General features: G+C 40.5%; 4 protein-coding genes across 8 annotated transcripts in view; 3 read left to right on the forward strand and 1 right to left on the reverse strand.

The window, feature by feature from the left end:
* Positions 1 to 2,198, forward strand: part of itga7 (integrin, alpha 7) — a 29,296-nt gene extending 27,098 nt beyond the window's left edge. For all 3 annotated transcript variants that reach the window (XM_017450097.3, XM_017450099.3, XM_017450101.3), the window contains exon 25: positions 1 to 2,198. This exon is cut by the window's left edge and continues 926 nt beyond it. The gene's annotated coding sequence lies outside the window, so the exon portion shown is untranslated.
* Positions 2,199 to 3,084: 886 nt separating this feature from the next.
* npffl (neuropeptide FF-amide peptide precursor like) lies at positions 3,085 to 5,522 on the forward strand. Its single transcript, XM_017496599.3, has 3 exons — positions 3,085 to 3,306; positions 4,511 to 4,632; positions 5,124 to 5,522. Exons 1-3 carry the CDS (start codon positions 3,196 to 3,198, stop codon positions 5,242 to 5,244), a joined length of 354 nt encoding a protein of 117 aa, XP_017352088.1. The 5' UTR covers positions 3,085 to 3,195; the 3' UTR covers positions 5,245 to 5,522.
* Positions 5,523 to 6,919: 1,397 nt separating this feature from the next.
* Positions 6,920 to 20,145, forward strand: LOC124626137 (protein phosphatase 1 regulatory subunit 1A). 2 transcript variants are annotated; one of them, XM_053674155.1, is made up of 7 exons: positions 6,920 to 7,290; positions 10,848 to 10,908; positions 14,655 to 14,692; positions 14,933 to 14,996; positions 15,180 to 15,359; positions 16,741 to 16,839; positions 19,204 to 20,145. In XM_053674155.1, exons 1-7 carry the CDS (start codon positions 7,213 to 7,215, stop codon positions 19,233 to 19,235), a joined length of 552 nt encoding a protein of 183 aa, XP_053530130.1. In that variant the 5' UTR covers positions 6,920 to 7,212; the 3' UTR covers positions 19,236 to 20,145. The 2 variants fall into 2 exon arrangements, with proteins under 2 accessions (XP_053530130.1, XP_053530131.1); XM_053674156.1 differs by having other exon boundaries at positions 14,936 to 14,996; positions 19,204 to 19,561.
* Positions 19,690 to 25,000, reverse strand: part of LOC108254789 (dual specificity calcium/calmodulin-dependent 3',5'-cyclic nucleotide phosphodiesterase 1B) — a 55,113-nt gene continuing 49,802 nt past the window's right edge. For both annotated transcript variants that reach the window (XM_053674153.1, XM_017450106.3), the window contains exons 7-15: positions 24,287 to 24,427; positions 24,024 to 24,124; positions 23,783 to 23,908; positions 23,582 to 23,683; positions 23,180 to 23,300; positions 22,849 to 22,930; positions 22,350 to 22,467; positions 20,935 to 21,035; positions 19,690 to 20,539 (exon numbers count right to left, since the gene is read on the reverse strand). In XM_053674153.1, coding sequence (XP_053530128.1) covers positions 20,484 to 20,539; positions 20,935 to 21,035; positions 22,350 to 22,467; positions 22,849 to 22,930; positions 23,180 to 23,300; positions 23,582 to 23,683; positions 23,783 to 23,908; positions 24,024 to 24,124; positions 24,287 to 24,427 — 948 coding nt within the window. In that variant the 3' untranslated portion in view covers positions 19,690 to 20,483. The remainder of the gene's footprint in view (positions 20,540 to 20,934; positions 21,036 to 22,349; positions 22,468 to 22,848; positions 22,931 to 23,179; positions 23,301 to 23,581; positions 23,684 to 23,782; positions 23,909 to 24,023; positions 24,125 to 24,286; positions 24,428 to 25,000) is intronic.

The following is a 25,000-nucleotide window of genomic DNA, read 5'->3' on the forward strand; positions in this document are numbered from 1 at the left end:
CTTAATATTCCCATTTCAGGAAAGTAGGATGTATGTATGTATATATATATATATATATATATATATATATATATATATATATATATATATATATATATTACAGATTATAGATGGTTGGTGAATGTAGTGTGATTTCTAGGAGAAAATCAGAATGCAATCATGAAATCTCTTTTGTGTGCTGATTAGGAACATTTATAGGGGCGTGTCTTTGTATTTATATATGAGCGAGATGGACACACCCACTTGTCGACAGACAAACCCCACTCTTTAGTTTGGACAAATGTGAAAAAGCATGTGATCTTCTGGAAAATGATAATCCTATAATTCTGTTAAAGTCCACAAAGAAATGTCTCTCAGACACAAAACTGATAATATATCATAAACTGTGATCAGATCTAACATTAGCTTGGGGCTGCTTTTGCATTCAACTGTAAGCAATAAATGCTGTATGTTCAAGGACAACACACACACACACACACACACACACACACACTAAGATGTATATCTATGCTGCTGAGTGGCATTCTTTTTATATTAGCTTAATCTAAACACTGCTAATGTCCAGTAAACACATGTTAACATGCTAGGAACATGAGCTTTTACTATAGCACTTGAGATTCTTCTATAGCCTTATCTAGAACAATTCAGATCATTTCAACACTTCAGATGCCCTCTAGTGGGCAACAAACATGGGAATATTGTTACTTATTAAGAGTTTGGGAAACAGCTGCAGATGTTTTAGGAAATAAATGGCTGCTGTGTGACGTTCCTGATGTTTTTTTCTTTGTTAAACCAGTGCTTAAGTTTTCAGACTTAGTCATAATTTGTTCACATTATTATTTTTTATGGCTTGCCACACTTGCTCGAGTCACTAACTGTTTTTTTTTAGAAATGTGTTCTTTAATTAATTACTGTATGTAAATATAAAAAAGATGAGCTGCAGGTTTCAGAAACTCTTCTTTAAAGGAAGCTCTCAGTCATTTGTGTGTGTTATATTTGTCATTTCTGATGCAAGTGCCTTACAGGAACATCACTGACTCCATTACTCAGATGAGCTGACTTTATTTGCCGGATGTTTTACACATACTTAAAAATAAAATGTAAAATAAATATTCAGAAAGTTCTTCAGATTTCTTCAGTTAGAGCAGAAACCCGCAGCATGGTGTAATAACTAACGAACCAAATGATATAGCGATGTTCAGAAGACTCACTAATGCCATTTAAAAGATTTGACTCAACTCTGTGTCACTTTAATGATTCAGTTCTTTAAAATTACTGTTTAAACAAATCATTGAGATTTTTATCCATCTGATTCTTTTGAACCACTGATTCTGTTAATTAATTGTTTTGGATTAAGTTCTTGCCAGCTACTAATTTTTTGATTCGTTTGATTCCAATTCAAACTCACTTAAGTAATTTGACTCCTTTTTGGCTAACTCTAAGTGAATCAAACTGTAGAAGTTTTAATTCACTTGATTCTCTATTGTAAGTAAATTCATTTCAAAAAATAAATTATGTTTTTATTTATTTGACTTGCGAATGCAACTCATTTTATTAAATCTTCCTAAATTACCCATATAACGAACAACATTTCTGTTTATTATGCTTTAATGATTGATTATTTAGTTATTTACTACAACTGACAAAAAAAAAAGGTATTCAGAAAAAAAAGGTATTTAGTGTGTAAAATAACTTGTAAATGTGTTCTGATTCTTCTGATTCATTTCATAAGGAGTCGTTTGTATAGTGTGAATGAATCCCCTGTGCTGTGGTTATTCTGCTGTTCTGGTCTGATGTTTGATTTAATTCAGATATTTTATTTAATTTACACATGACTTTATCATTGCTTTAACAGTTTCTCTCATAAATATCTGCTCTGTTATATCCAAAGGTCACCTGCTGATTTTTTTTTAAAGTTATTAAAAATGACACACATATACACACACACACACACACACACACACACACACACACACACACACACACACACACACACACACGGAGGAAGTGTGTACAGTTAGATTAATGTGTGTATTGAAGTAAGACTATGTGCATGATTATTGCTGGACAATCTGATATTAAATCTGATATTAAATCTGATGTTCAAAGCATGAAACACTGGTTTTCTCTTTAGGTCATGTGACCTGCTGATTATATTCATGTTACTGTAAATAAATAAATCATTTAGTAAAAGATGAGTGAAAGATTAATGAACATAATTCATGCACTTTTGTGTTTTTGTTTGCGTTCTTTCTTTTATTATTTTGTTTTATTTCCCAGCATGCACTGGGCTCTTGTCTCAGTCTGTATAAAACACACTGATTAATCCTGCTTTTAGTCCTGTTTTCTTAATCCCTCAATTTAATAATTCCTGAGATTTAAACATTAAAACCCAGAAAATGAACACAGTAGTGTTTAGAAAACAAAACAAAACTCTGTTGTTTGTTTGGAATAAAAATGTAATTAATTAAAATACAGAATGCAAAAGTAAAAAAATAAATAATATTAAAATAACTGAAATATGACAAATCAAAATAAATAAATAAAAGCATTTATTTACTGTCACTACACAACGATGAACTCGGTAAAGTTGAATATTAATTTATGAACTCTGAAATTTGATGTATGATGTAAATTTAATTATTATACTTATCAGAAATATAATCATATATAATATTATATTTAAATGATCTATTATTAATATCATGAATCTGTAAACAGTTATTATTGTTTTAACCTGATGTTCCTCTGAGCTCTTAAAGCTCTAATCTGATTGGTTGTCATAGCGATTAATTGACTGTTGGTGTTATTCCAGAGGGGTGTCACTGTGTGTGTGTGTGTGTGTGTGTGTGTGTGTGTGTGTGTGTGTGCGTGTGTGTGTGTGTGTGTGTGTGTGTATGTTTGTGTGTGTGTGTTTAAAATGATAATAAATCCTGTTTAATCCTCACTTTACTCACTTTGTAAAGAATCTCAGGAGATGGAGGAAATGGAAGATTTAAAACTTTAATAACAGTTTGCCGTCCTGTGGGACGTTTAACACCTGTTCAAACCTTTGTGTGTGAGTGGGTGAGTCTGTGTGTGTGTGTGTGTGTGTGTGTGTGTGTGTGTAAGTGTATATACATATATATGCACACTTTCTCCTTCAGAACCAGTCATTTATTTGATAATTGAGTGTTTTGGAGTGTGTTTGGTGTGATGGACGCGAGTGTGTGGTTTGTGGTGGTTCTGGTCATTGCCGGGGCGACACACGGTGTCACAGACGGAGACACAGCTGTGGACTCGGAGGAAAACATGACAGAGACGCTGGTAAGCTGAAAAACATCAACACTGCAATTTATTTACTTTATTTACAAACAATCCAGATTTTACTCTAAATTTCCATGTTAGGGCCCAAGATAAAGTGCCCAGTACAGAATTACTGGACTACTGAACACTAGGAGACGCTGAACACTAGGAGACACTGAACACTACACACATAGCTGCTTTAATGATTTTAAATTGTGACTGAATCAAATGGCTTTCTTTTCTTTTCTGATTTTGTTTTCAAATTTCTCTGATTTTGCTGAACATTTAGATGAAAACACTGCAGTTTCTTACACACTTAAATAAAACAGACTTTATTAAATAAGACTGAAATAAATGTGTGTATATATATATATATATATACACACACATACATACATACATACATATATATATATATATATATATATATATATATATATATATATATATATGTATATACATACATACATACATACATACACACACACACACACACACACACATATATATATATATATATATATATATACATATATACATACATACATACATACATATATATATATATATATATATTCACACAAATGTTCTATCGTGTGGCTAATGATTATGCTAATGACATCAGCAACTTTTAAAGCCACTGAATAAAACTGAATAAAGCCTTTTAAATCCACCCACACACACACACACACACACACACACACACACACACACACACACACAAACACACACACATGTTTAATTTTGTAATAGATTTTTAAAAAATTACTTTAGAATTGTATTGTGGTGTACAGATTATAGACATACATACTGAATCACATTAAAACCTCCATTTCACAAACCTGTGGTATTTTAATAGATGAATGATGTGGGACATGCCTTTATTTTCCACCTTATACAGAGAACGCGTGGAATCAGGAACCTGTTAAACTCTCTAAAGTGTTCAATTACCAGCGTGAACTGAGAGTAAAGTGTTAAATTACCCAGCGTGAACTGAGAGTAAAGTGTTAAATTACCAGCGTGAACTGAGAGTAAAGTGTTAATGATCCTAAAACTGTAAACGAGTAAAAACATTAATTCATGATTCATTTGATTAAATTTAAACTCTGATAAAAATCTAGACATTTAATAGTAATTTAACTCAGGTCTGAATATTAACACTGTGTGTGTGTGTGTGTGTGTGTGTGTGTGTGTGTGTGTGTGTGTGTGTGTGTGTGTATTACAGGTCAGTGAACAGCAGCTTCGTGGTGTTATTGATGATCGTCTCCTGAAGATGGCACTGAGTTCATTACTGCACAACTTTCAGAGAAACACACGTGACCCATCAGTGTTACACCACCCTCAACGGTACCCACACACACACACACACACACACACACACACATGACCCATCAGTGTTTCAACACCCTCAACAATACACACACACATACACACAAACACACACACTCCACATGGCTCATCAGTGTTACACCACCCTCAATAGTACACACACACACACACACACGTGACCCATCAGTGTTACACCACCGTCAATGGTACACACACACATACACACACGCACACACATGACCCATCGGTGTTATGCCACCCTCAACAGTATACACACATACATGCACACACACACTCACACACACACTCACTCACTGAACAGAATTCACGTGTTTGTGTGGGTGTGTGTGTTGTGTACTGATATGTGTATTGTTGATGTGTGTGTTGTGTATCGATGTGTGTATGTGTGTGTGCACGTGGGTGTTGTGTATTGATGCGTGTATTGTTGATGTGTGTGTTGTGTATTGATGTGTGTATGTGTGTGTATTGTTGATGTGTGTGTTGTGCAGGTTTGGGCGTGGTTCACACTCTGATGTACGGACTGATGAGAGAATTCAGTCTCGGGACTGGGACAGCGTTCCACAACAGATTTGGAGCCTCGCTGTGCCACAGAGATTCGGCAAAAAGTAGCTTATAAACACACACACACACACACACACACACACACACACACACGCACACACACACACACACACTCACACAGACACAGACACACATACACACACACACATCTATTTTCTGAATAATTTCTCATACAGTACTACAAAAATCTTAACTGTGTTCAGGATCTGATTTAATATAAATAATATTACTGCTGTTATTAAAAATGTATAATAATAATGATAAATAATGAATAATTAATAAATGTGACTCGTTTGTTATTGTGTTGATTTGTGTGTTTTAATGAAGTAAAGCAGCAACAAACAAAGATTTATCTCTGAGTATTATTTTACACCATCACACACACACACACACACACACACACACACACACACCATCACTCACACACACACACACACACACACACACACACACACACACACACACACACACACAATGAAGCGTCCCTCTGATAAGTCATTATGGTTAATTTCCTCTCTGACATCACAGGCAGTTGCCATGGATACGGATAACATGGAGGCCACACGTGCATCACAATAGTGTCACCAACGAGGATTTGCAAACTTAAACACATTTATTACAGTGATTATAGGACACACGCACACAGACACACACACACACACACACACACACACACACACACACACACACACACACACACACACACACACACACACACACACACACACAGATGCAGGCCAAATCCCAAATCAGGAAGCACAAATAAATATTTAACATCCAGTTTTGTGACTTTCACTTCCACATGAGACAAACAGAGTGTGTAAATACACTGACCACATTAACAAAAGTAAACACCAATAACAAGAGACAGGTTAGTAACAAAAGACAGACATTCATCAGTGGGCGTGGCCAGGGGTGGGGCTAGATCCGAAACTCAACAGGTAAAACACTTATCATGTTTCTGTCACATGACTGCAGCATTATAAAGCTTCAAGACTAAATCAAATAAATATATCACATGCATTAAATCCTGAACATGCAGCAGAGGAAATAAATAAATCTGTTTATCACAACAACAAACAGCACATTTACTACTGCACTGCAGCTATAGCGCTAATGTCGCTAACAAATGATGGAAGCTTATGGCCACCAGTTTAGTATGGTGCACTTAATATAGTTTATTCATGACCTGCTGTGTTTTTTTTTTTTTTTTTTCTGTGGGGTACTGTCTTTGACTTTCAACATTATATGAGTCTTCATTATTATTATTATTATTATTATTATTATTATTATTATTATTATATACCTGTGGATATTTATGGGGAATTTTACAAATTTTAATAATAAAATATTTAGCGAATACCTCACTGTCTCAGACTGTGTATTATATTATAATATTTTATATTATATTTCTTGTAAGTGTAGTATAAAATAAATGCAATAATTTATCATTTTCACGGCTGGATTTCACCCAGATTTTCTATTTTTAAAGCACTAGTCTATATTTTTATTTTATTTTAATAATTGTGTTTCATGAGATTTTGTTAAGGTTTAATTTCACATTTTTCTCCACAATGGCATTCCTTCAGTGTGAGGGTGTGGAGCTGATCAGTGCGGTGACTGGCAGATGAAGCAGCCAATTGGAGGACAGCATGGTGTTGGTGGGTGGCGCCAGTCAGTGGGAGGGGTCAGAAAGAGTTGAAGCTGCAGAGGAGAAAGGCAGAGAAAGGAGGGAGGTGTGTATGTGTGTGTGTGTGTGTGTGTGTGTGTGTGTGTGTGTGTGTGTTTTACTGCAGCGAGCAGTAGAGAACATGCAGCAGGAGGACAGGAGAGAAAGAGAATGAAGGAAAGATTTTAGAGGAATAAAAGAAGAAGAGAGAATAAGGATAAAAGGATTATTAATATTGGGATTTCAGCTATTCACCATCATCATCATAATCACCATCATCATCATCATCCTTAATTTGTCCTCCACCACTCTGTCTGTCTCTCTATCTGTCTGTCTGTCTCTCTGATATGGAGGGAAGTCCTCGGAAAATCCAGTTCACGGTTCCACTACTGGACTCTCACCTGGACCCTGAAGCTGCTGAACAGGTAAGCATGTGTGTGTGTGTGTGTGTGTGTGTGTGTGTGTGTGTGTGTGTGTGTGTGTGTGTGTGTGTGTGAGTGTAAGTGTGTGTGTTTGTTAATCTAAAGCATGGGTGAGCCAATTGGTGATTCTGTGTTCAACTGCACTTTTGTGCCTTTATGTGTCACATCACAAAATAACTTGTTCTGATTGGACCAGGGGGTGTGATGGAGGCGGTGGTGTGTAATGAGTCCAGGATAAAGGTGAAGTGGCTTCAGGTTTAATATAACACTGTAATGCTGATCATCCACATAACAAGGTTTCCTGTTCCTAAATCAGTTCAATGGTGTGTGTGTGTGTGTGTGGGTGTGTGTGTGTGTGTGTGTGTGGGTGTGTGTGTATGCTGTCCTCCAGCTGCAGCCCAGAGCACAGGTCTTCTCCTCCCCATGGTTCATGTATGGATGGAGGGAACATAATTCATTTTTGAATAAAAGAAGTGCTTAACTTCCAGAATGAGAGTTTCAGTCCAGGTGGTATCTGTGTCGTTGTGTAGGTATCTGTGTCGTTGTGTAGGTATCTGTGTCGTTGTGTAGGTATCTGTGTCGTTGTGTAGGTATCTGTGTCGTTGTGGATGCTGTCTGCGTTGTCATATTGTCATGACCCAGACGGTTCTCCCGGTTCTCTGGAATCTGATGGTGTGAGGGCTGTATGAGTGAAAGATGTTGAAGAGCACTTGGTCCGGTTTGTGTAGCAGTCTGTAGGACATTAACTATCAATCTGTGTTATAAAACTGATGAGGGACAGCGGTTGCTGGGCTTTCACAAAGTCCTTACATCTCTTTCTACTGATGGGCTCTAGAAGAACTTCTGAACTGCTGTATGGCATGAGATATGAGTGAAGTGTGAACAAATCACATGTTACTCCATGTTAGGAGGAGCAGGTGTGTTACTCCATGTTAGGAGGAGGAGGTGTGTTACTCCATGTTAGGAGGAGGAGGAGGTGTGTTACTCCATGTTAGGAGGAGGAGGAGGTGTGTTACTCCATGTTAGGAGGAGGAGGAGGTGTGTTACTCCATGTTAGGAGGAGGAGGAGGTGTGTTACTCCATGTTAGGAGGAGGAGGTGTGTTACTCCATGTTAGAAGGAGGAGGTGTGTTACTCCATGTTAGGAGGAGGAGGAGGTGTGTTACTCCATGTTAGGAGGAGGAGGAGGTGTGTTACTCCATGTTAGGAGGAGGAGGTGTGTTACTCCATGTTAGGAGGCAGTGGAGGAGGAGTGGAACTGTCCGTCATATCATCTCAGCAGTGATTTTCTGTTCTTGAGCGCAGCGTGAAGATTAATCAGAACTGTGTAAAGGAGCTCAGCATGTCTTTCAGGGGTTTTTTTTAGCATTTGACTGTTTTCACATATTAAAGATTTTGTGGTCAGTAAAAAAGAACATTTATCCAGCGCCTCTGTTCTTCCTCTGCTGCTTCGATGGCCAGGAGCTCTGAATTTCCCACATTGTAATTCTTCTCCACACAACATAATTTATTCCTGTGATGCTGTGAGAGGATGGTGTTGGAGACAATCTCATTTTCCAAGACATCTACCTCTCCAGTGGATCAGAATCTTTAAAATGCTGGTGCTGGTGAATCATTCTGTCAGTGTACAAAAAGATTTTAGTGCATCACCAGAGTGCTTTCTGTGTCCTTCTCAGAATAAAACTCATCTTTGTGTGGTCACCGAGCCAAACTCGCATAAAAGCAGGGGTAAAAATGGGGGCTGTTTGTTACCATGGTTACTTTCGTTTAGACCACTGAGGGTGTTGAGGAGCTTCTTAAATATCTGACTCCCAGCTCTGGACATAATGCTCATGATGACACGATCTCTACGCTGGGGAATGAATGAGAACGTTGTTGATGTAAACGCTTTGTGTAAATGGAAGCAGTGCTCAGGGGCCACTAGGACAAGATAAGGAATCCTGTACACACTGCAGCTCCACATTACTAATGACTTCTCATACAGCTGCTGAGAATAACATCTGTCTCTGTTTAACTGAGTTTAAAACCTCCATATATCAGTACGCATAGGTGGAGCTGGTCAGAGCAGGGTGGAGCTAGGAAGAGGAAATCTGTATGAAGCTGAGCCCAAAGCTTCTTTTATGTCAAAAGAAAGAAGATTTTTCTAGGTTTAGTGTGTAAGAGGACAGTGTAATTATGGTATAAGGGCTAGTGAGTAGGGCACGAGGGGAACACTGTATTAAGGGCTAGTGAGTAGGGCACGAGGGGAACACTGTATTAAGGGCTAGTGAGTAGGGCACGAGGGGAACACTGTATTAAGGGCTAGTGAGTAGGGCACGAGGGGAACACTGTATTAAGGGCTAGTGAGTAGGGCACGAGGGGAACACTGTATTAAGGGCTAGTGAGTAGGGCACGAGGGGAACACTGTATTAAGGGCTAGTGAGTAGGGCACGAGGGGAACACTGTATTACGGGCTAGTGAGTAGGTAACGAGGGGAACACTGTATTAAGGGCTAGTGAGTAGGGCACGAGGGGAACACTGTATTAAGGGCTAGTGAGTAGGGCACGAGGGGAACACTGTATTAAGGGCTAGTGAGTAGGGCACGAGGGGAACACTGTATTTAGGGCTAGTGAGTAGGTTACGAGGGGAACACTGTATTAAGGGCTAGTGAGTAGGGCACGAGGGGAACACTGTATTAAGGGGTAGTGAGTAGGGCACAAGGGGAATATTTAGACTGTTTAGACTGTTTAGGCCATGCCTCCTTCACTGAGACTGACAGGTACAGAGGCCACGCCCCCCACAGAGACACAGAGATGATGAGTGTACGGCCGTGTGCTGCATAATCAGATTCTCAGTTTGTTTACTGAAACAGATGAAATGAACAGAAGAGTGTGACTGACTCACTGATGGTGTGTGTGTGTGTGTGTGTGTGTGTGTGTGTGTGTGTGTGTGTGTGTGTGTGTGTGTGTGTGAAATAAAGGAGTGATGGAGAGACTGCTCTCTGTGGGATGAGTGGAATGAGAGAGAAAAAATTGTGTGGGAAGGTGGAATGTTCCTCTGTATCGTCTCTCACACACTCCACTGAGCAGCATATCTGAAGACCTAAACCAGCCAAACTGAACACACACTCACACACACACACACACACACACACACACACACACACACACACACACACATAGACACATAGACACACACATAGACACACATAGACACACACATACACACACACACATATACATACATACACATACACGCGCACACACACACACACACACACACACACACACACACACACACACACACCAGTCAGAACTTTTCTAATTCAAGTCTAATTCTAATTAATTTATAATTGTCATGCAAAGATTAAAGTGAGCTGATTGGCTGCTGCTTTCTTCACATCACACATTAGTTTTAAAACCAATCTCTGCATTTAACAATCATATCTATCTATCTATCTATCTATCTATCTATCTATCTATCTATCTATCTATCTACATAAATTAGAGCCTAATGTGTAATTCTGTGTGTGTGTGTGTGTGTGTGTGTGTGTGTGTGTGTGTGTGTGTGTGTGTGTTACAGATCCGAAGGAGACGGCCGACTCCTGCCACGCTGGTTGCATCCAGTGACCCATCGTCTCCAGGTGAACTTTATGCTCCATCAAACATTAAGCTCATGACCAATCAGAACACACCGTACTGCTCTCAGCCAATCCGAGCACTCTGTACTGCTCTCAGCCAATCAGAACACATTGTACTGCTCTCAGCCAATCAGAGCACACTGTAATGCTCTCAGCCAATCAGAGCACACTGTAATGCTCTCAGCCAATCAGAGCACACTGTAATGCTCTCAGCCAATTAGAACACAGTGTAATGCTCTCAGCCAATTAGAACACACTGTAATGCTCTCAGCCAATCAGAACACATCTTACAGCGCTCAGCCAATCAGAACACATCGTACTGCTCTCAGCCAATCAGAACACATCTTACAGAGCTCAGCCAATCAGAACACATCGTACTGCTCTCAGCCAATCAGAACACACTGTAATGCTCTCAGCCAATCAGAACACACGGTAATGCTCTCAGCCAGTCAGAACACACTGTAATGTTCTCAGCTAATCAGAACACACTGTAATGCTCTCAGCCAATCAGAACACATCGTACTGCTCTCAGCCAATCAGAACACATTCTAACTCAGAGCTGTCAAACTCTAATTCTTCCTGGGCTCCATCAGCATTTTTGTGAAACTCTGATAAGCCTGTAGAGTCACTATAACCACACCCCTTATTCTAACTCCACCCCTCACCTGTGTGTGTGTGTGTGTGTATGTGTGTGTGTGTGTGTGTGTGTGTGTGTGTGCGCATGTGTGTTCGCGCATGTGTGTGTATGTGTGATGGAGCTGAAGTGGAATGTGTGTGTGTATTTGTGTGACACATTTTCATAGACAGTGTCTGGGGACGCTGCAGTTTCTAGGCAACAAGCTTCTAGATTCTAGAAAAAGTTAAAAAGTTTCAAACAAAATCTTGTAGAAGAAAAAGCAGATTTAATCTGAGAACATGACATTAAACCACATCACAACCCTTTATAACAATAACATTATTGATCTGCATGAGCAAGATGACTTACGTCTGCAGTAGCCTCTCCTAGTACTGATAACACAGTGCCTTATTTTATTTGTTTCATGTCTATCACTACATCTTAGTTGTCATGTGATTAAACACCAGAAATCAGGTGAAAATACCTCCTTTCTGCATTCTACCAGCATGCAGTCATACATCGAGACCCATCTCAGGGAGCACAGGCTCACCTGGGGGCTGCGTCCTGAGCTCCTCTGCTGTTCACCCTGCTGACACACGACTGCAATCAGATGCATCAGATTCAACAACAACCATGTCATTAAATTAGCTGATGATGCCACAGTGGTCGGTATTATCAGTGAGGTGGGTCTTATCAGTGAAGGTGGTATTATCAGTGAAGGTGGTATTATCGGTGAGGTGGGTATTATCGGTGAGGTGGGTATTATCAGTGAAGGTGGTATTATCAGTGAAGGTGGTATTATCGGTGAGGTGGGTATTATCAGTGAAGGTGGGTATTATCGGTGAGGTGGGTATTATCAGTGAGGTGGGTATTATCAGTGAAGGTGGTATTATCAGTGAAGGTGGTATTATCAGTGAAGGTGGTATTATCAGTGAAGCTGGTATTATCGGTGAAGGTGGTATTATCAGTGAAGGTGGTATTATCAGTGAAGCTGGTATTATCAGTGAAGGTGGTATTATCAGTGAAGCTGGTATTATCGGTGAAGGTGGTATTATCAGTGAAGGTGGTATTATCGGTGAAGCTGGTATTATCGGTGAGGTGGGTATTATCGGTGAGGTGGGTATTATCAGTGAAGGTGGTATTATCAGTGAAGGTGGTATTATCGGTGAGGTGGGTATTATCAGTGAAGGTGGGTATTATCGGTGAAGCTGGTATTATCGGTGAGGTGGGTATTATTGGTGAGGTGGTATTATCGGTGAGGTGGGTATTATCGGTGAAGGTGGTATTATCAGTGAAGGTGGTATTATCGGTGAGGTGGGTATTATCAGTGAAGGTGGGTATTATCGGTGAAGCTGGTATTATCGGTGAGGTGGGTATTATCGGTGAAGGTGGTATTATCAGTGAGGTGGGTATTATCAGTGAAGGTTGGTATTATCAGTGAAGGTGGTATTATCAGTGAAGCTGGTATTATCAGTGAAGGTGGTATTATCGGTGAAGGTGGGTATTATCGGTGAGGTGGGTATTATCGGTGAGGTGGGTATTATCAGTGAAGGTGGTATTATCAGTGAAGGTGGTATTATCAGTGAGGTGGGTATTATGGGTGAGGTGGGTATTATCGGTGAGGTGGGTATTATCGGTGAAACTGGTATTATCGGTGAGGTGGGTATTATCGGTGAGGTGGGTATTATCGGTGAGGTGGGTATTATCGGTGAAGGTGGGTATTATCGGTGAAGGTGGTATTATGGGTGAGGTGGGTATTATGGGTGAGGTGGGTATTATCGGTGAGGTGGGTATTATTGGTGAAACTGGTATTATCAGTGAGGTGGGTATTATCAGTGAAGCTGGTATTATCAGTGAAGGTGGTATTATCAGTGAGGTGGGTATTATCGGTGAGGTGGGTATTATCGGTGAAGGTGGGTATTATCAGTGAAGGTGGTATTATCGGTGAAGGTGGTATTATCGGTGAGGTGGGTATTATCGGTGAGGTGGGTATTATCGGTGAGGTGGGTATTATCGGTGAAACTGGTATTATCAGTGAGGTGGGTATTATCAGTGAAGCTGGTATTATCAGTGAAGGTGGTATTATCAGTGAAGGTGGTATTATCAGTGAGGTGGGTATTATCGGTGAGGTGGGTATTATCAGTGAAGGTGGTATTATCGGTGAAGGTGGTATTATCGGTGAAGGTGGTATTATCAGTGAGGTGGGTATTATCGGTGAGGTGGGTATTATCAGTGAAGGTGGTATTATCGGTGAAGGTGGTATTATCAGTGAGGTGGGTATTATCGGTGAGGTGGGTATTATCAGTGAAGGTGGTATTATCGGTGAGGTGGGTATTATCGGTGAGGTGGGTATTATCAGTGAGGTGGGTATTATCGGTGAGGTGGGTATTATCGGTGAGGTGGGTATTATCAGTGAGGTGGGTATTATCAGTGAGGTGGTATTATCGGTGAAGCTGGTATTATCGGTGAAGGTGGTATTATCGGTGAAGGTGGGTATTATTGGTGAAGCTGGTATTATCAGTGAAGGTGGTATTATCAGTGAGGTGGGTATCATCGGTGAAGCTGGTATTATCAGTGAAGCTGGTATTATTGGTGAAGCTGGTATTATCAGTAAAGGTGGTATTATCAGTGAAGCTGGTATACAGGATTAAGGTGGCGCAGCTGGCAGCGTGGTGTACGAATCACAACCTCTCCCTCAGTATTGACAAGACAAGAGATGGTAGTTGACCCCCACACACACTATTCCCCACTGACCATGGATGGCACTGCTGTGGAGAGAGTCAGCAGCATTATGTTCTACAGTACCATCAACACCATGGCCATCGTGAGGAAAGCTCAACAGCAGCTCCAGCCCCCCACGCTCCACCACCAGGCTTCTAAATAGCTTATTCCCTCAAGCTGTGAAGATCATGAACACACCTTTCCCCCCATAAGCACCCCCTCACACACAATATAGTGTGTATGTGTGTGTGTGTGTGTGTGTGTGTGTGTGTGTTACTACAGTGTGTATGAGCTGATTTCTCTCTCTCTTTGTGTGTGTGTGTATGTGTGTGTGTGTGTGTTAATACAGTGTGTATGAGCTGATTTCTCTCTCTCTCTTTGTCTATGTGTATGTGTATGTGTGTGTGTGTAGAAATAGATGAAGATCGTCTCCCACACCAGCTGTATAAGGTAACTTTAACTTTAATAGATTATTATTATATAATTAACACTCAAAATGAATGTTAATAATGATGTAAAGAAAAGAGAAAGTGAATCTTATTAAACATCAGATATAATGTTATTATTACTGAGTGGGGAACTGAACCATGGGGAATGCCTTAACAGTTTACTCTGAGAACAAACACTGCCTCACTGTCTCTTCTTCTTCTTCTTCTTCTTCTTATTATTATTATTATTATTATTTCCCAGCAGGCCTTGCTGAATTCACCACGGCAGAGACGGAGAGGTGTGAAGGGAACTCCAACCATGAAGGGTGTGCTAATTTACTGACAGACAGTCAGGAACAGATGGATATGGAGACAGATAAATATTCATTAGTCATCACAAACACTGACTGTCATATTTTAGTCCTGATGTGTGAAAAGTTGGTATGTGTGTGTGTGTGTGTGTGTGTGTGTGTGTGTGTGTGTTTGTGTGTTTGTGTGTGTGTGTGTAGAGCTGCAGTTCCTGGTAGAACATCACGTGTATCAGCAGTGCTCGGCATCGGCAGCAGACGAGTCATCAGAGAGCTGTGTATCGGATGTGGGCGGAGACGATGACACTGAAGAGCATGATGGGAGTTTGAACTCTAAAGATACTGCGCAGGAGTTTGAGAAGCTGCGATGTCAGATGGAGGGTGAGGAGACAATGGGTGTGTGACGAGTGTGTGATGAGTGTGTGACAAGTGTATGACACAGTGTGTGTGATTAATCAAGAAATATAACACTGTTATTTAATAATTGATTTTAAATAATCCACCAATCAGAATGCAGAATGTGATTCCCTTTAAAGTGTCTGAAACACAGTCTTCTCTTTAAGGCTAGTGTGTTACTAGTGTGTGATTAGTACGTGATTAGAGCGTGTGATCAGAGCGTGTGATTTGTGTGTGTGATTAGTATGTGATTAGTGTGTGATTTGTGTGTGATTAGAGCATGTGATTAGAGCGTGTGATCAGAGCGTGTGATTTGTGTGTGTGATTAGTATGTGATTAGTGTGTGATTTGTGTGTGATTAGAGCATGTGATTAGAGTGTGATTAGTATGTGATTAGAGTGTGTGCTTAGTGTGTGATTAGAGTGTGATTAGTGTGTGATTTGTGCGTGATTGGAGTGTCTGATTAGTGTGCGATTAGAGTGTGTGATTTGTGTCTGATTTGTGTGTGTGATTAGAGCGTGTGATTAGAGTGTGATTTGTGTGTGTGATAAGTATGTGATTAGAGTGTGTGATTGGTGTGTGATTTCTGTGTGTGATTAGTGTGTGTTTAGAGTGTGTGATTAAAGGGTGATTAGAGTGTGAGATTAGAGCGTGATTAGTGTGTGATTTGTGTGTGTCATTAGAGTGTGTGATTAGAGCGTGATTAGTGTGTGATTAGAGCGTGTTATTAGAGTGTGTTATTAGTGTGATTCGTGTGTGATTAGTCTGTGATTTGTATGTGATTAGAGCGTGTGATTAGAGTGTGTGATTATTGTGTTATTAGAGTGTGTGATTAGTGTGTTATTAGAGTGTGTGATTAGTGTGTTATTAGAGTGTGTGATTAGTGTGATTTGTGTGTGATTAGTCTGTGATTTGTATGTGATTAGAGCGTGTGATTAGAGTGTGTGATTAGTGTGTTATTAGAGTGTGTGATTAGTGTGATTTGTGTGTGATTAGTCTGTGATTTGTGTGTGATTAGAGCGTGTGATTAGTGTGTGATTTGTGTGTGTGATTAGAGTGTGTGATTAGAGCATGATTAGTGTGTGATTAGAGCATGTGATTAGCGTGTGATTTGTGTGTGTGGTACGAATGTGATTAGAGCGTGTAATTAGAGTGTGTGATTCGTGTGTGACTAGTGTGTGTGATTATTGTGTTATTAGAGTGTGTGATTAGTGTGATTCGTGTGTGATTAGTCTGTGATTTGTGTGTGATTAGAGTGTGTGATTAGTGTGTGATTTGTGTGTGATTAGAGTGTGTGATTAGTGTGTGATTTGTGTGTGATTAATGTGTATTAGAGTTTTCTGATATTTTGTTATCTTCTTGGCAGCTTTTTCCAGAGAGAGTTTATCAGATGCTGCAGAAATTGAAGCCTGTTATTCTCAGGACAAATCTGCCTCTCAGACAACAACACAGACCACACACACAGGTAATCACAACACATACACACCACACACACAGGTAATCACAACACATCTACACACCACACACACAGGTAATCACAACACATACACACCACACACACAGGTAATCACAACACATACACACCACACACACAGGTAATCACAACACATACACACCACACACACAGGTAATCACAACACATACACACACCACACACACAGGTAATCACAACACATACACACCACACACACAGGTAATCACAACACATACACACACCACACACACAGGTAATCACAACACATACACACTACACACACAGCTAATCACAACACATACACACCACACACACAGGTAAACACAACACATACACACACCACACACACAGGTAATCACAACACATACACACCACACACACAGGTAATCACAACACATACACACCACACACACAGGTAATCACAACACATACACACCACACACACAGGTAATCACAACACATCTACACACCACACACACAGGTAATCACAACACATACACACCACACACACAGGTAATCACAACACATACACACCACACACACAGGTAATCACAACACATACACACACCACACACACAGGTAATCACAACACATACACACACCACACACACAGGTAATCACAACACATACACACACCACACACACAGGTAATCACAACACATACACACCACACACACAGGTAATCACAACACATACACACTACACACACAGCTAATCACAACACATACACACCACACACACAGGTAATCACAACACATACACACCACACACACAGGTGAACACAACACATACACACCACACACACAGGTAATCACAACACATCTACACACCACACACACAGGTAATCACAACACATACACACCACACACACAGGTAATCACAACACATACACACCACACACACAGGTAATCACAACACATACACACCACACACACAGGTAATCACAACACATACACACCACACACACAGGTAATCACAACACATACACACCACACACACAGGTAATCACAACACATACACACCACACACACAGGTAAACACAACACATACACACATACACACCACACACACAGGTAATCACAACACATACACACTACACACACAGGTAATCACAACACATACACACCACACACACAGGTAATCACAACACATCTACACACCACACACACAGGTAATCACAACACATACACACCACACACACAGGTAATCACAACACATCTACACACCACACACACAGGTAATCACAACACATACACACCACACACACAGGTAATCACAACACATACACACCACACACACAGGTAATCACAACACATACACACCACACACACAGGTAATCACAACACATACACACCACACACACAGGTAATCACAACACATACACACCACACACACAGGTAAACACAACACATACACACATACACACCACACACACAGGTAATCACAACACATACACACTACACACACAGGTAATCACAACACATACACACACCACACACACAGGTAATCACAACACATACACACTACACACACAGGTAATCACAACACATACACACTACACACACAGGTAAACACAACACATATACACCACACACACAGGTAATCACAACACATACACACCACACACACAGGTGAACACAACACATACACACACCACACACAGGTAATCACAACACATACACACTACACACACAGGTAATCACAACACATACACACACCACACACACAGGTAATCACAACACATACACACTACACACACAGGTAATCACAACACATACACACCACACACACAGGTGAACACAACACATACACACCACACACACAGGTAATCACAACACATACACACACCACACACACAGGTAAACACAACACATACACACCACACACACAGGTAATCACAACACATACACACCACACACACAGGTAATCACAACACATACACACTACACACACAGGTAATCACAACACATACACACACCACACACACAGGTAATCACAACACATACACACACCACACACAGGTAATCACAACACATACACACTACACACACAGGTAATCACAACACATACACACACCACACACACAGGTAATCACAACACATACACACTACACACACAGGTAATCACAACACATACACACACCACACACACAGGTAATCACAACACATATACACCACACACAGGTGAACACAACACATATACACCACACACACATTATTATTATTATTATTATTATTGTTGTTGTTGTTGTTATTGTTGTTGTTGTTGTTATTATTATTATTAATATGAAGTTTTTAGAGATTGTATTTGAGAGCGGTTCCTGTCTGTGTTCACGTCCATCCTTGTCTTTGGCAGAAACAGATCAGAAGAAGGAAATAAAACACTGATGATGATGATGAAGATAAACAGATGGAGTCATACTACAGACAATCTGCACACTTTATTCACTAAATATTAATGCTAATTAAACAAACACAATAGGAGGTTAAAAACAAGGGGGTGGGGTTACTGTGAAGGGTGGGGCTGTCACCTGGAATCAGCCACGCCCCATCACCCTCACTGTAAACTTCTGATCAGATCTGATTTTCACTTTTCCTTCTCTCTCTTTTTCCTCCTTTCACTCATTTTTTCTGCATTTACGTTTTCAACACCGAACTTATTAATGATTAATAATGATCACAGTTCCTTTGTGCTCTGTGTGTGTGTGTGTGTGTGTGTGTGTGTGTGTGTGTGTGTGTGTGAGATACAACAGAGTGTGTGTTTGACTGAAACTGAAACACACACCATAATATAATAATAAAGTAGTTAAAGAAGAAACTCATTACTGTTACATTATTTTGAAAAAAAAAAGAAAAGAATGTGATCTTCTGCTATTCTACTAAAATAATGAATTAAGGTAGAAATGATAATAAACTCCTCTCCGACACTGCACATGACTTCATCACATTAACAACTATACACACTTATTTTTACTTTATTATTGAACTCTGACATCTCTGACATCCCCATTAACACGTAACCGTGTGTGTGTGTGTGTGTGTGTGTGTGTGTGTGTAATGTGATTGTACATGGCAGTGTTATAAAGGTGTGTATTAAAAATAATAAACTCAGAAATGTGTAGAATTAATTCTGCATTACAGCTGCAGCACCACAGATCAGCTTCTTCCTCATCTCTCCTCCTCTTCCTCATCTCTCCTCCTCCTCTTCCTCCTCATCTCTCCTCCTCCTCTTCCTCCTCATCTCTCCTCCTCCTCTTCCTCATCTCTCCTCCTCCTCTTCCTCCTCATCTCTCCTCCTCTTCTTCCTCCTCATCTCTCCTCCTCCTCTTCCTCATCATCTCTCCTCCTCTTCTTCCTCCTCATCTCTCCTCCTCCTCTTCCTCCTCATCTCTCCTCCTCCTCTTCCTCATCTCTCCTCCTCCTCTTCCTCATCTCTCCTCCTCCTCTTCCTCATCTCTCCTCCTCCTCTTCCTCCTCATCTCTCCTCCTCCTCTTCCTCATCATCTCTCCTCCTCCTCTTCCTCCTCATCTCTCCTCCTCCTCTTCCTCATCTCTCCTCCTCTTCTTTTTCCTCATCTCTCCTCCTCCTTTTCCTCTCCTTCCTTTCTGCACTCTTTTAATAGGAAAATGCTCTTTTCATGCAGTTTCTTGTCCTGTCTGTGTTTCAGATTCATCTCTGAAATCAGACACACCTATAGACACACAGAGACAGACAGACAGAGAGACAAACAGACAGTTTATGTGCAAAATCTATAAAATGCATTTCTATTTTTCTGTTCTGGATGAGAAATCAGTGAATCTAATTGTGTGTTTTATTTAAGTGTTTATATACAGTGTGTGTGTGTGTGTGTGTGTGTGTTTTGTATCAGTGTTTATATACAGTGTGTGTGTGTGTGTGTGTGTTTTGTATCAGTGTTTATATACAGTGTGTGTGTGTGTGTGTGTGTGTGTATTTTGTATCAGTGTTTATATACAGTGTGTGTGTGTGTGTGTGTGTGTGTATTTTGTATCAGTGTTTATATACAGTGTGTGTTTGTTTGTACTGTATTGTGTTTATATATTTATATGTATATATTTAATGTGTTACCGTTCTTTATTTTATCCCTCCACCTGCTCTTGTTCTCCTCAGTGTGTCTCATCCACATGGATCTGAAGCTAACGAGGTCCCCCACAGTCCACTGTAGACCCCTACACACACACACACACACACACACACACACACACACACACACACACAGCTGTAATGAGTGTAAGGGGACAGTCAGCTCAGCCTTGTAGAGCCACCAGAGGGAGACAGAGAGCCCCATCCTATAATATATATATATATATATATATATATATATATATATATATATATATATATATATATATATATATATAATGAGTGGTAATCAGCTCCACCTGTGCCTGAATCTATTTAAAGAGAGTTCTCCCCACGCTCGCGGCTCAGCCTTGAGTCATTGCTATTTGCTGGTGCTCATGTCTGAGTAAACGCTGCTAATGGCCTCTTGGGTACATCCTGGTCATTTCTCTGGCTTCTCTGTCCAGATCTTCAGCTTCCTGTACTCTCAGCATAAGTACACTATATTGCCAAAAGTATGTGAACCCCTGACCATCACACATTTGTTGAACATCCCATTCCAGATGTATTCCCTCTTTTTTGCTGTTACAATGAGCTCCACTCTTCTGGGAAGGCTTGCCACTAGATTTTGGGGGGTGGATGTGGGGATTAGTGATCATTCAGCTACAAGAGCGTTAGTGAGGTTGAGGTCAGGCGCTGATGTTGATGTGAGGACGCTTCAGTTCAACCCAAAGGTGAAGAGGTCAGGGTTCTGTGCAGGACACTCGAGTTCTTCCACCTTCTTCCAACCTTCTCACATGTCACTTCACGTCTTCATGGAGCTCGCTTTGAGCACTTTGTATCATGCTGGAACAGGTTTGGGATTCTTAGTTCCAGTGAAGGGAAACTGTAAATAATGCTATAGCATACGAGGACATGTGCTTTCAACTTTGTGGCAACAGTCTGATAAAGAACCACAGATGGGTTGTGAAGGTCAGGTGTCCATATACTTTTGGTCATGTAAATGGTCTGCACTTATAGAGCCTTTTAACCTTAGCGGTTCTACAAAGCACTTTACACTGATTCTCATTCACTCATGCAAGGCGCTAGCCTGCCATCAGGAGCAACTTGGGGTTCAGTGTCTCGCCCAAGGACACTTCGGCATGTGGAGGCATGTGGGCCGAGGATCAAACCGCCAACGCTGTGATTAGTGGACACCCCCTCTACAACCTGAGCCACAACTGCCCCATACTATTCTTTACAGTCTCAGTCCAGACTTTTAGTTAATTCTCAGGCCTTTGGCTTGCTCTGCACCTCGGTCTCTCCCTGTCTCTGTGGGAGGCTCACTGGGTTGAGATCTCACCTCTGAGCCTGGAAACCACGGTTCAAAGCCCACACAGTGTGATAATTAGTTGTGTGGATACAGATGCAGTAACACACACCGGTATCTGCTGCAGGTTGGAGATGGATCAGTTGTGTCCTGTATCAGAGGGATGATGATTTTCTCCGACATGTCGCTGATTAATGAAAACGTCGGCTCCACGATGAACTCTATAAAAGCTGAAACACGCAAATGTCACAGTCACTTATTTACCGTTAATCATCACTCTTATTATACAGCCCCACCCTGAATATACAGCCATGCCCCTTGAACATACAGCCCCACCCCTTAAATATACAGCCCCGCCCCTTAAATATACAGCCCCGCCTCTTGAACATACAGTACTGCCACTCAGATTATTGTCTTAGCTGTGTCTTGCTGTGTTTGGCCCTTTGCCCTTTGTGTGTGTGTGTGTGTGTGTGTGTGTGTGTGTGTGTGTGTGTGTGTGTGTGTGTGTGTGTGTTTAAACTGCTCTATTCAGCTGTTGTATTTGAGAAGTTGTGTATGTTAATGCTGATTAGTTTATGAGATTAGCATTGATTAACAGTAAGTTTTCTCACCGATCTGTGACTGAGCGACAGGTGTGTTCTGTCTGTCACACAGGGGTGAGATAGCCAAACCCAGTTCAGCTTCTTTATCTCCCTGTAAAACACACACACACACACACACACACACACACACACACACACACACACACACACACAAACTACCATATTTTAATTTGAATAATAAACAATAGCATTCAGACCTTATACAAAAACATCCATGTATGATGATGTTGTGGTGATACACCTGGCACAGAAATATACCTTATTATTATTATTATTATTATTATTATTATTATTATTATTATTATTATTATTATTGTGCTGTGTGTGTGTGTGTTTGTACTTGTGTGAAAAACTCCTCCATCAGTCTGGGGGTCCAGCGTGAGTGTAAACTCCAGGATTTAGCAGGGTGACTGATATCAGCCGCATGCAGAATCAGAGACAACGCCTTCGGTTTATCAATGCTGATCAACACACACACACACACACACACACACACACACACACACAGCTTGTCATGTTACTGAGAAACCGCAAAGAAGCATAAACTCCTCTGTCCTGAAGCTGTGGGAAACCTCTGACTGTTACACAGCGCTGACACTGGAGTCTCCTTCCATAAAGGTTACATAAACACACTTCTCCTTACTCCAGGAAAACTAGTCACCACCTTCTGACCAATCACAATCCGGAACTCAGTAGCGCTGTGTGCTGTGATTATTACTGATGTGTGATACTGAATGTTTACCTGTCATGCTGCTGTAAACACGTCCTCATGGCTTTAACCTGCAGAACGTGAGAGGACATGTCTGTTCCCAACACCATCTCTATCACCAGAGACCGGAGCTCACTGACACACACACACAAAATAAAGTTAACATACCACAGAGCTGTCTGGAGTTGGATGTGTGTGTGTGTATGTGTGTGAGTGTGAGAGAGAGAGACTCACAGCCATTCGGGGCGTGTCAGGTTCATGAAGATGTTTGTGTTTTCCTCCTGCAGGAGGCGGAATGCAGCACTGACGTGGTGACTCTCCTGCACTGAGCGATCGTTATATATCATCGCCAATTCAGACCTACACACACACACACACACACACACATACACACACACACACATACAGAGGAAGTTGTATAAGTGATTATAACATCATACTTCTTTTAGCAGCTGATACACACCATGTTACGCACCGTATGTATACGTGGAAGGTGTTGGTGTTTCCTGTGTGTTCATAATCATGAATGGCCGCCGCAAACAGACACGCCAACACCTCCAACTCTGTCAACCAGTACTACACACACACACACACACACACACACACACACACACACATATTACCCACATTGTTGAGCTACATACAGTATAAGCAGCAGGTGAATACGGCATATATTTTTTACATGAAATGAAGATTTTCTGAATTTACACACAGACAGAAAGAGAGAGAGACAGGTACCAGTACTCCGGTGCGCAGCAGTAGACAGTGCACTGTGTGTGTGATGTCGGCGGCGTGTGTGTGATTGTGATACGCATTTGTATGTTTGCTGTAACCACGTTCCAACTCACACAGGAATGACATCAAACATGAAATCGGCACCTGGAAAACACAAACACTAAACATGTTTAGTGTGTTTAGTGTGGTTCGTGTTTAGTCTTTAGTGTGTTTAGTGTAATTAGTGTGTTTAGTGTGTTTAGTTTAGTCTTTAATGTGTTTAGTGTTTAGTGTATTTAGTGTTTAGTGTGTTTAGTTTAGTGTGTTTAGTTTAGTGTGTTTAGTGTTTAGTGTGTTTAGTGTATTTAGTTTAGTGTGTTTAGTTTAGTCTTTAGTGTGTTTAGTGTGTTTAGTTTAGTGTGTTTAGTGTTTAGTGTGTTTAGTTTAGTGTGTTTAGTGTTTAGTGTGTTTAGTTTAGTGTGTTTAGTGTTTAGTGTGTTTAGTTTAGTGTGTTTAGTTTAGTGTGTTTAGTTTAGTGTGTTTAGTGTATTTAGTGTGTTTAGTGTGTTTAGTTTAGTGTGTTTAGTATATTTAGTGTTTAGTGTGTTTAATTTAGTGTATTTAGTGTGTTTAGTGTATTTACTGTGTTTATTGTTTAGTGTGTTTAGTTTAGTGTGTTTAGTTTAGTGTGTTTAGTTTAGTGTATTTAGTGTGTTTAGTTTAGTGTATTTAGTTTAG

The sequence above is a fragment of the Ictalurus punctatus genome, chromosome 21 (genome assembly GCF_001660625.3).
Source record: "Ictalurus punctatus breed USDA103 chromosome 21, Coco_2.0, whole genome shotgun sequence".
Lineage (NCBI taxonomy): Eukaryota > Metazoa > Chordata > Actinopteri > Siluriformes > Ictaluridae > Ictalurus > Ictalurus punctatus.